General features: G+C 37.6%; 1 protein-coding gene across 1 annotated transcript; it reads left to right on the plus strand.

The window, feature by feature from the left end:
• The first annotated feature begins 7,124 nt into the window (after nucleotides 1-7,124).
• Nucleotides 7,125-7,724, plus strand: LOC137585978 (uncharacterized). The gene has a single exon (XM_068302041.1). The coding sequence runs from the start codon at nucleotides 7,125-7,127 to the stop codon at nucleotides 7,722-7,724; it is 600 nt and encodes a 199-aa protein (XP_068158142.1).
• The last annotated feature ends 3,983 nt before the right edge of the window (nucleotides 7,725-11,707 follow it).

An 11,707-nucleotide genomic window follows, 5' to 3' on the forward strand; every position in this document is an offset into this window, starting at 1 on the left:
TTTGATTTGGCTGAATTCACCATCTGCAAGGGTCGCAAACTAGGCGATTATTTTCATCATCACTCCGACATTGATATTGATGTCTTGTTGGCAAATAGCCGTCAACGTTTTGATGGCTCTGTTGGAAATTATTCGAACTTTACACTTACCTCAAGTAAATCGCAGTCGCTAGGTCATTTTAAAGAGATGGAAGCCTTTTGTTTGTCACGAAATATTCGCCTCAACCACGGCCTCGAATTTGGTATAGCCAAGAAGTTTTAACAAGCCAAGTTTGTCTTGGAGGAGTTTCCTTTGTAAATATATGTAAATACACATAAATACATAACTTCATACACTCACAAAACAAGTTAATACGAACAAAATAAGTAATACAAAAAAATTAAATAAAATATTACTTTAAAAATTGATGATTGAGCATGACTTCTTTATTCCATAGACGGGCATGTGTGCCCCAAGAAATGGAATTTTTTTACAATTTCTGTGTCAAAAAGTACTTATTCCATATCCCGTTTCCCCCTTCTTTTGTTTGTAGAACATCTGTGGTCGAAATATGTAAGGAAAAAAAACAATAACATCAACATCAACGCCTTTTCGTTTTTCCGCCTTTTTGTGCTTTTTTCCAGCCAGGACAATTCGCAGACATTTCTTTCACTAAAATCCACTCAACTTCACTCACACACATACATACACACACAACCCAACCAGAAACCCAAGCATACATATACACACAATGACGAAGTATTCTGCGACAGTTCATTGTACTCTTTTGTTTTTATACTCTTGCAAAAAGGAGTTTGTTAATATTGGAAGAAAGGATCTTCATCTATATAACTCTGGGGCTACTCTGTACAGCTATAATGACTATATTATAGGCGGTGACCAATTTAATAAAAATTCCTTTCCTTGGCTCTATGAAGAATGCCTCTCATTTGTTATATATTTAAGCAATGAGTGGAATTAGTTTTAGTAAACCAAAAATAAAGGAACGATATAAGACTTTTAATACAAACTCTTGCGTAAATGCTTCTTGGTTTATAAGGAACTCTGGTACTTGGAAGGATCTTCTGTGCTAAGCATCTTACCAATCGATATTGCTTCAAAATAAAAGTAAGTATTGTGAAAATAGTTAGAATAAAGTTTAGTCGGTGTTTTTTAAATGGTAGTAGTTAAGGAAACTCGCGACTTTTGCATTTTGTTGTATGCACTTTTCCACACACATTGAAACAATAGTTTCGAGGGAGCCCTGTGAAATGTTGAAATGTTTGGCTATAAATTATATGTCTATATGGCCCAGCAATGGTGTTAGTGGAGAGTTAAGATATGACGGTTAGATTTCCATCACATGATGACTAGCCGGAAAGGCTGTAAATGTATGTGTGTGTTTGTGTGTATGTGTGTGTGTATGTTTGTTTGTGTTGTTATTCTGCATGAAACTGTCATATTGCAAATGACACGCCAGGGATTTTCTCTCTATTTCTAGTATGCTGCATTAGAACCGAAAAATGTTTCGCCACAAACCACCAAAAGATTGTAGGTCCTAGATATGTCCTGTCCCTTCGTTTCCGCTGCTGCTGCACTGACAGCTGTTCGTGTTTTTTGGTCATCACATTAGCGCCATTTTTAGCTTTTGCGTGGTCATAATTCACTAGAATTAATTGTCGCATTCGAGCCATTTCAACACAGAGCAGAATAAAATGTGCCAATCCCTTCAGCCTCTGGGGTGCTGTCTTAATATTCAATGTGTTGGCAGTTTTCACAAAAGTCCTTAAAGTAAGCAGAGTTTTGACTGGAAGAACTTCAAATAGCAAATTATGCAAAACATAATAATAAAATTTCATAAAAAATGTCCAACTTGGGGGTAGGGGAGGAGAATTTCCTTGATTGTCTCAATGTAAAAACATTTTATGCTAATTTCCAGCTAAAGGGAGAGAGAGTAAGAGTTTCGTACCGATTTGGGTCTAAAGCCTGCAGCAATTGTTTTGGGTTAGGCAACAAGAAATTAGTTTGGCATATCAAAAAAGGGTTCTTTCACCATCTTTATCAGGTATTTGTTTATCCAGCTGCATTCTTTTTTTAGTTGAGGACTAATTTTATTACATTTTGCCTTTGCTTTAAGCCAACGGCAATGTCAGTTCTCTTTTGGCCCTCTTTCACTTTTGGATTGTTGTTGCTATTTATACGAAATGGCTTTTAAAATAGGCAAATAAGTACTTTGTAAGTAATTTTTTTTTTTTGTTTAAGGGAGGCGCCAGCCGGTTGGGTGCGGCTGTGGTGGGCGTAACTGACTTGCCGCCCATTTGGCAGACACTCATAAAAATAAGTCAAGAGACTAGCGATTTTGCTCTCTTTCCCTCAATACTCTGCCTCTGTGATAACGATGCCATTCAAATGCTAAACAAAAAAGGCGGCAAAAAGTTGAAAAACTTTTGTTTTGTTTTATTTATTATCCGTATTTGGTTGCTGTTGTTGTTGCAGTTGTTTTGGGTTATAAAATGAAACGAATGTAGACAAAACTTTGGCCCCGTTTTGAAAGTTGCACGAGCTATGCAGACAGAGACACGCCCTCAGCGATTCCGACAATTGGGTTAGAAATGGGCAAGAAATGGGAGGTAGATATGTACAGTGGTTAATGTCTACAGTATAAAAGTAAAGAATTAATTTACAGTTTAACTGTATCCATAGCCTCCATGAAGCCATAGATTGGAAAAGCGTACAGCATTAGAGACCAACTTTATTTCTTTTTGTTTTGTAACCACAATCATAAGTTTTGTCTGCCTAATACTTGAGGATTGATGTAAATTTAATAAGGTTGAACGCATTTCTTTTATGGAAAATATAGTTAAATATTTTTGACACTTTTTCTAACATCTTTTGACCCACCGTTGCTGTCGAAAGCGCCGCTGGAATGCGGCCGGAAACAATAAAAACTCCGTCTCACACACACAGTCGCATACAAACACACACACAGTGTGCCCTGCATAAAAAACTGCTTATTACGTCGTATAGTGAGTAGAGATTACGGTCTTTGTCGGTGGCAACAGCAACGGCAGCGGCGGCAGCTGTGGCAGCTCATGGGGGCGGATGCTTCAACAACAATTGAAATAAATGAATTTACTAAAGCAAAAAAAAAAAGAATGTATGTATATATAAAAAGGATTGTGGCATAAAATTCAATGGTAAAGGCTTTTATGCTATATCCTTAAATATTGTACACATATTCATTTAAGATTCAATCGTAAATTGCAATTGGAAAATGCCAATTGAAGCGTTTTCTTCAACATTTATGATGCCACAAAATGTTAACTGAGAATCAGAAACAAATTCATTTGCTTAACCACCCGAAGCGAGGCTTGCGACTGAGCCTTAATTAAGTTTCTGGGCCAGCAAAATGTCAGAAAAGTGCGTAAAACCGGAACTCTGGACACACTCATTCACGCACACACACACACACCCACTCAGCGGGGTAGCATACACTTAAAACTAAGCCAATTTTGTTACGCCTCACACAAACTAGGCGGGAAGTGGGGGGGAGGCAGAAAAAAAATCTGGCAGCTATTTCAAACTCAATTAAACACGGTAAAGCCAAGCCAAGGGTACCTTTCATTGCCCTAGTATCCTTTCCGTTCTCTCGGACACAGCTGTTCTTTATGTAAGCCCACGCCCCCGCCCACACATACACAGCCACACACACACACGCACTCTTTTCAATGGGGGGTTTATATTGGTGTCTTTTAAATATTTTAATACTACCGGCAGTTGCTTTTCGGTTTTGCTTGGTCTTTTAGTTTGATCTCATTTGGAAAAGGTCCAAAGGCCTAACATTATTTGATTGCCACTTCAATCCACTTTCACTCCTTGTCTCTTTGGCTCACAATTGTCAATTCCCCTTCACACACACACTCCGGATAGGCACGTGTGTTTCAACTGAGCCTTTTTGTTCTTTCCTCTGTATTCTTTTTGTTTCCATTTTGCATATAAGGTTTTTGTTTGTTTGAATTTTCGGCTAAAGTGACCCGCATGGTGACCATGCATAATTAGATTGAAATTTTTGGGTCAAATTGTTTGTACTTTGAAAATTGATTTCACTTATTTGTTTTGGACACATAATGTTATTGTATCTGAAATTGAATGCTGTTAGCCATAAGTATTTAAATTTCTGTAGAAACAAGCTTAATCTTCAAGGCAATGCTAATCAGATATAAAATTTGTTATAAAATATTTAATCGAAGCATGAAATTTGTCTATTTGTAATGAAGTTCGTCATACGTGAATAAGTGAACACAATTTTATAAAGGGTTCTGGTCTAATATCCACCGAAAAGGGACACATTTCAGAAAAGAAGAAAACGAAATGTATTTCTTTGGGAAAAGTTATATATTAAATACTTTTTTATCGTATCTTTTTTCTTAGTTTTAACACCAAAACTTAGCTGTTTTGTTAAAAAGATGCTTAAAAAATGTACTAAGTTTAATTCAAAGACTTTATTTAAGGCGTGAGGTAGTTGTAAGTGCACTTCCACTGTGTATGCCCAGAGTCATGTCTCAGGCAGAAGGTCCTCCATTGTTGTCTTCCAGACTTACATTGCTTTAACGAAAATAATTGGCCTCTCTCTTCTGTATGTGCTCAGTGGGAGATTTATTTTGAACACATTTATATATTGTCGGTAGTTATTGATTTTTCGGATGCATTCATGTCCATTTTATCAATGGCCAATCATTTGTCAAGCGCACCTGTTCAATGTATTGTTATTTTTGTGTCCCTTTTTGGTTCAATTCTTTCTCTATTTATGTGTATCTATTATAATTGAGAGTCAATGAACCAAAACAACCAAATGTACTTGCATTTGGGGCCACTAGCCAATTATTATTTGAAATTTGAACAAATCAAATGATGCAAATTATGGTCTTTAAAATGCATTTCTGTCACTTTGAAGTGAGTGAGTGAGTGAAGGAAGGAAACATTTCTCTTGGCAGATCTCATTTACATTTTTGCAACTCATTTCGGTTTCTCTGTCCCCGGCCCAGATTTTGAGAGTGTGTGTGTTTGTGTGTGTGTCTTGTGTTGTTTATGTTTGGAGCACAGACATTTGCATACCAAGATATGAGGAGGAATGTCGTTTGCATAATAATTTAACTCATTACCTTCATCCAAACCCCGCCGTTCCAACCGTCGCCATGTCCGTCTCCTTTAACTAAATAGTTAAGCATAAGTAAGACAGATGGAGATGAGGTTGAGTTGCTTTACCCAAAAGGATTCACGCTTCTTGAGTTCGCTAACGAGGCTAATTTCTATGAGGTCAAGTTGTAGCACCCACATCCACGACCTGCTGCTGTTTGCTATAGTTATTAAGCATACGACACGTATGCCAAGTGGCTTAAACGTTTTGAACACTTAAAAATGCTTTGTGGTTAATTAGTCCATGATGTGACAGAGATAGGGCCTACACACAGGACAGACTCGTGTGTTAGCCAAATGTTTGTCAACTTTAATTGATTTGATAAGTTAACCAACTTTCAAAAAATTTACATATTCTGTCTCATATCTTTATCGAGAGAGCGCTGCATGCTCCCGCTGTGATTTGTGCTGGGGCTTCTTTTTTCCCACTTTTGCACCCAGCATGAACTTTGCGGCTTTTAACGAGCCCCATAAAATCTTTGTCCTCAAGTTGCAAGCACTCGTTGCGGCAAGTTCCATAAGCGTGTTGCAAGCGAAAACTTCCAATTGTTGTTTGATGTGGGTTGTCGTCGTCGTGTGGCATTGTGCATAAAGTTTTTCCCCAATTTCGTCTTGTTCGTTTTATTATTTTTTAAATTAAAAAAATGGAAAAGTAACTTAAAGTCACTTTCTCCATTTAATTAGTATGAAAACGAAGGTAAATAAATTATTTTAAGTGAACTTTGATTTGTCAAAGAATAAAATAATGAAAATAAATCTGTTATTCTCCTGCCAAATGGTTAACATTATTTCACATTCAAAGGAAAACTTGGTGATTTACAATGTCTCAGTCAGAGGCAACTGGTAAATAAAACGTAAAACTGCATGAGAACCAAAGGAGTTCAGCAGAAATTGTATAAAATCTATGTGTGCGAGGATTGGCATTAAGACACTAAGCTCACATCTCAGTCTCACATGGCCCGGTCTCAGCGGGTGGCAGCGGGAGATGGAATGCGACTAGAAAAAAAGTAGCAGTAGCGGAAGTTATGCCATCAACGACTTGAGTAAGTTAAGTGAATTGCTGTTGCACCAGCAGCAGCAGCATCCGTGGCAACAACAACAACAACATCAGAGCTGAGCCAAAGGAAATGCACGATGAGCCTGGGCATGGGCATGAACAGGACTATGAGTAGAAGATTAGAGAGCAAGCAGCAAGAATGAAAATGAAAATGAACAGAAAAAAAAGTAAATGGAGAAAGAGAGATGAGGCCAAAAGGAAAAGTGCACATATAAAATGGCTGACATCCAAGTGAAGCCAGAGTTAAGTTTTACTCCCCAGCTTCTGTTCGGGTAGGTGGAATGATGCGGCATGACTCTAGCTATTTATTGAATAAGAGAATAGAAACTGGTAACTTAAGCAAGTTATTTGAGCAAAGATGATTACAAAAGAGAATCAAATAAAAGATATCAGATGAATGGCGAAAAAAAATAAGGAAAACCGTCTTTGGCAATTCAATATCTGCATTTAGTGTGTCAAGAAGTTTACTTTGTTTATTTAGTGATCGTAGCTTTTACAAAATTGTTCCAAGCAAAATGGTATACAGAATAGCTTTCCTTTACCTTGCCATTCTCTCTTTTAAAAAAAGGTTCTTTATTAATGCTTCAATTCTTCTTTTGTCACATGTATTTAAATGTTTTTATGGTCTTTAGTTAACGACTAATTTTGATTTAACTAGATCAGGGCACTTCTCACTTGAGTGCTAATTGAACTGAATTTTAAATGAAAGTAAACAAAACGAGTAGCCGCAAGTTTAAAGAAAGAAAGTGAGTTGACTTCTGTTTAGAGGGAATTGAGCTTCACTGGAGGTGTGAAAATTCTTAAGCTACCAGTTCTTGTTTAGTTCTTCAACCCAATGGATCGAACATTTGCTGGTTTAGCTCTTGGGCTGTGGTTTCTAGTGTCTTCTGCTATGGCTTACAGCAGTTACATTAGCAATAGTCACCTGAAACGCTTTAGTAGATCGCTCATCTTTCCGCCCACCACACCGACACGTGTACAATTCATTGGCGGTATTGGTATACCAGTTGATGGTTTACATTTCGAATCAGTTACATCTGGCTATGTGTTGAAAGCAGAATACTTTCTGCCCACCAATTCAACAGAGATCACGCGAGTGTATCTCAAACCAATGACCGTATCGGCCAGAGAGACGGAGACAAACGGAAATGGGCAGTTCGACTATGGTGCCATATATCGTTGGATTATATATCGTGGCATTGAGATGATATTGGATAATATTAGACTACCCGGGCGCAGTTGTTTGCTACGAGTGATTTGTGAACATGCAGCTGTTCCCTTGAGCCATGAAAGTGGCTTACTTGGCGAGATTCTGCACATTATATTAACGCCATCGAGTTCGAATGACAAACTAACCCATCGAATGGATGGCGAATACCAGGAATCTGAACATTATGGCAAACGTGGTGGTGATTGTGAGGCTGCCTATGCCAAAAAGTGTGCTAAATCACCCATGGAACTGATTAGTATTATAATGAATGTGAATAAATGAGAATGAAACTTGATCGATTGTTATACAATGATTTCATTAAGTTTGGCGACAATAAGTGAATGTGATGTGTGCACGTAGTGAATGTTAGTTAGTTACTTAGTTAGTTTTTCTGTATGTTTGACTAACTAAAGCCTATCTAAAACTTTGTGTAAGACAATTTTTCGGGGGCGCAACATAAACTGAAATCACGTACAAGCAGGTGTGACAATTACAAAGTTGATAAACATTTTAATTAGTTTTCGCACACGTTGTCAGCATGATCTGCATGCCCAATCAGCATCAGTTGTAATTAAACACCCAAACAAACACACACATACATAGGGAGAGAGTCACACAAATACGCAACACAATGTATGTGGAATATACGTTGCGTATGCGTGATGTGTGAAATTATTACACGTATATGAGAGAGCGGTTATTGAGGGAAAGAAAACACAACTGAATCATTCCTAGGCTTAATTCAGTTAAATTTAAATACCAAATATAATTTATATGAATTATAAGTTCATATATATATGTATTTGAAGCCATTAATACATGCCACTAATACAAATTTATTTATGTCACCAAACACCTTTAACCCTAAAGGTTAATCAGAACACGTAGAAAACTCTCCCGCCTTTCCTCTCCCCTTCTCTTTGAGCTGCTGACTGTTAATGGAGTTAATATTTTGTGGCCATGACACGTAATCGACCATTGTGTGGTTGGCATTGCCATAAAATTTCACTTGCAATTATTATATACACACACATTGCGGGTAAAACGGAAGTTGAACAGGATTTCCAGATAAATTTAATTTCAGACCATCAAATGAGTTAAATATTAATTAGCTAACAAAGGAGAGATAGGGGGAGCAGCGAGAGAAAGGGCTTTCCAAATTATTATAACTAAAATGTTAAATTTACCTAATAATAACATTATGATAACTTTATAAAATTGTTTGCATCTAGAATGGGAACATTTGTCTTTAATTTCCATGTATCTGGCGGCTATTCTGTGTGCATGAGTCCTGTTCGTTTTAAATAGTTTGCACATGTATTGTGCAGATGCACAACCTGCGGCGCCAACAAAAAAACAGTGAGAGAAAGAATCAACTCAGATGGAAAACATCAGACATAACATTAGCATTGCATTTCATTTGGTTAAAATCCCATTACTCTTGTTTTTTACTTTGGCTACAATCGTTTGTCATTAATTCTACAAGGCATTTCCTACATACATATCATAGATTTCCCGTGTCTAGTGTGTGATTTAAATGTGCTGATGATGATAATGATGCTTCACCCATTGTTGGGCACTAAATACAAATTTAAATACGACAAGCACTCTTGGCCATTGTCCTATTCGTATCTTTGCTGCCTGCTTCTTTGCTTCTCTTTACCTCCTGCCAAAGATCTGCAATTTTGTAGTGTGAAATTTATGGGCAGACGTAAAAGATAAACTTGCCTGTCATTTATCAACGTTTCTCGGATTGCTGCCCATTTGCCCCAGCTAAGTATGTATGTATGTGTTCACATGGCTCTGGCCCTTTTGAAAACATTTTGACTTGAAATGATTACGCCAAAAAACTCAACAGATAAAACCCTGAAAACGGAAGCGCACATAAATCAGTAAGTAAATGTGACTTCCTCGGCCTTACTTGAACTCGAATTCTCTTGCTGCTTCTGGTTCTGGCCTTTTTGGCTCTCCTCGGACTTTGTCGAACACTTTACAAACACACACAGAGCTAAGGCTGAGTTTTGTTCTCAACCTGACTTGGACTTGAACTACCCTCGAGCATAGGTGGGTAGCTCCGGTGGGGTGCGGAGCGGTGCAGTGGGAGGTGATGGCCAGAAACTGCAGCAAAGCAAAGAGGACACAAAACTACGACCAACTACCAACGACGACGACGATTGGCAACATTTGATGGCAAAAGTTAGGTTCGCATTTATCTTTCGTGCAAGTGTCACTTGTGAGTTTCTTGAACCACAGCCAAGTGAAGGTACAGACAGATGGCCACAGAGAGTACAGAGGATAAGAGAGGTAAGGGTAAGCACACAATAAAGTGAGTTGAGCTTTAAAGAAATGAGGCAACAGCTTACGAATTGATTAAAGGAAATATATTTTTCTGCCCGCATTCAATAAACAATTGCAAATTGTAAGCTGTCAATTAATTGTTGGAAATTAAGCAATATTAAGTGCCACGCAAGCTGTTGCCGCATAATATAAAATACGCTTAAAGAACAACAGTATTTAAGGCTTAATTGTGAGCCACTTGATGGATATTCCACTTACAACCTATATATATTTTATGAATCAAGTATTCATTCAATTTCAATCAAACTTTCCAACTGCACTTTGTTGGCAACCGCATCATCAATTGCTAACTGTCTCAAATTGGAGGAAAGGTTGAAAGTTGTTGTCATCGTCATTCTGTCTATAGTTTGCCATTTGCCGTTTTGTACAGCCAATACATGTCAATTTACATGCATGACGAAGTAGTTCTTAAGCTATAGTCCCCCTCACCTCCACCTTCTCCCATTTGTTAGGCATTGATGTAATGACAAAATGTTACAACTTCAATTGAAACGTTTGACAAATTAGCTGTCGCTGATGGTTGTTTGGCTGAGGGCGTTAACTATGTTTTGATGTCGGCTGACGACGATGATGATGATGATGACGATGTGCCTCATTTGAATTTTCGTAACTTTTGTGGTCTTTGATTTATGTGGCAACAAAATCAAGTGACAGTCAAGTATTTTCTTAAAATAGGTACGCAGGTAATGCATATACAACATACATATATGTATAATATATTTTTAGATGAAATTGCAATTTCAAATTGTCAACATCTGCTTTCTCGTTCTCTCTATGTCTTCCTCTGATTAGCATAATAAAGTGTGTCCTGAAAGTCTTTGGTATGGGAGGCAGCACGACAACACGTCGTATGCGCAATATTAATTATTCAGTGTGAGACAAAACAAGAGGAGTTTGAGAAGGCAAAATAACACACTGCAGGCGACAAGCACATATTACAATATATATGGAAGAAAGGAATACGAATTCCTCGAGGAGCAGCTTGGCTGTTCTGAATTTAAACAATCCAGAGACAAAGCGATGACTGAGTCCTTGTGTTGGTGTGTGTGTGTGTGTGTGTGTGTGTGGGCCAAACATGCGCTGACAATAAACGCGCTATTTTCGGTGAAATTACAAAAATGTGAGCAAACATTTTATTTGCACTTTTTAACTTTGTTGCCATCCGAAAGAACAAAAAAACACAGAAATTCTGGTGTTTGTGTGTGAGTGTGACATAAATCTTTGGCAATTCTACCCATCTGGTTTTTTTTCCCCGTTTCTGTCTCTCCTATTTTTATACTCTCATTTCCTTTTTTTTTTGTTGTTTTGCAAGCGCGCCTTGGCAATGACAAGAATTTGAATAATTCGCACAAATGTGCCAAGTTGAAATGTTAAAATTCCCAAAAACGACATTGTCTGCCAGTTGGCGAAGCGGTTGGCAACTTCTTCCGGTTTGGCAGCAGTGAGAGAGAAAAAAAACGCACAGACTAAAAAAAAAAAAACAAGCAAAAAGCGAGAAAAGTCTAAAGTCACGACCTGCCAAATGATTGCAAATGAATGGCCTCCCGCGAGGATGCCAAAGTTTGTTGCTTTGCATCGTTAAATTATTTGACGCATTTTACGCTAATGTGTCGCACCATAAACCAAATTACAAACGGCAAATGGTGGAAAAATGGAATGGAGAAAATAAAAAGTGTCTATGAAACTTTTGCCTTATTAAATGATTGCCATTTAGTCATTGTCAGTCATTGATTTTTCAAGCTCTTGTACCTATTTATTAATGTTTTGCTATTTATCAACATTTCTTGTACATATTTATCATTATAATGTTGATGATATAATTTTCATGTTTTCACGTTCCGTTGCCCGCCTGCAAAAGGCAGTACAAAAGAGAACAGAGGCAAGAGCATTAACTGCAGCCTGCACTT

Source organism: Drosophila tropicalis, unplaced genomic scaffold (genome assembly GCF_018151085.1).
Source record: "Drosophila tropicalis isolate 14030-0801.00 unplaced genomic scaffold, ASM1815108v1 contig_878, whole genome shotgun sequence".
In the NCBI taxonomy this organism is placed as follows: domain Eukaryota; kingdom Metazoa; phylum Arthropoda; class Insecta; order Diptera; family Drosophilidae; genus Drosophila; species Drosophila tropicalis.

Coding starts and splice junctions, on each gene's coding strand:
- LOC137585978 (XM_068302041.1), top strand. CDS start 7,125: ATGGCTTACAGCAGTTACATTAGCAATAGTCACCTGAAACGCTTTAGT.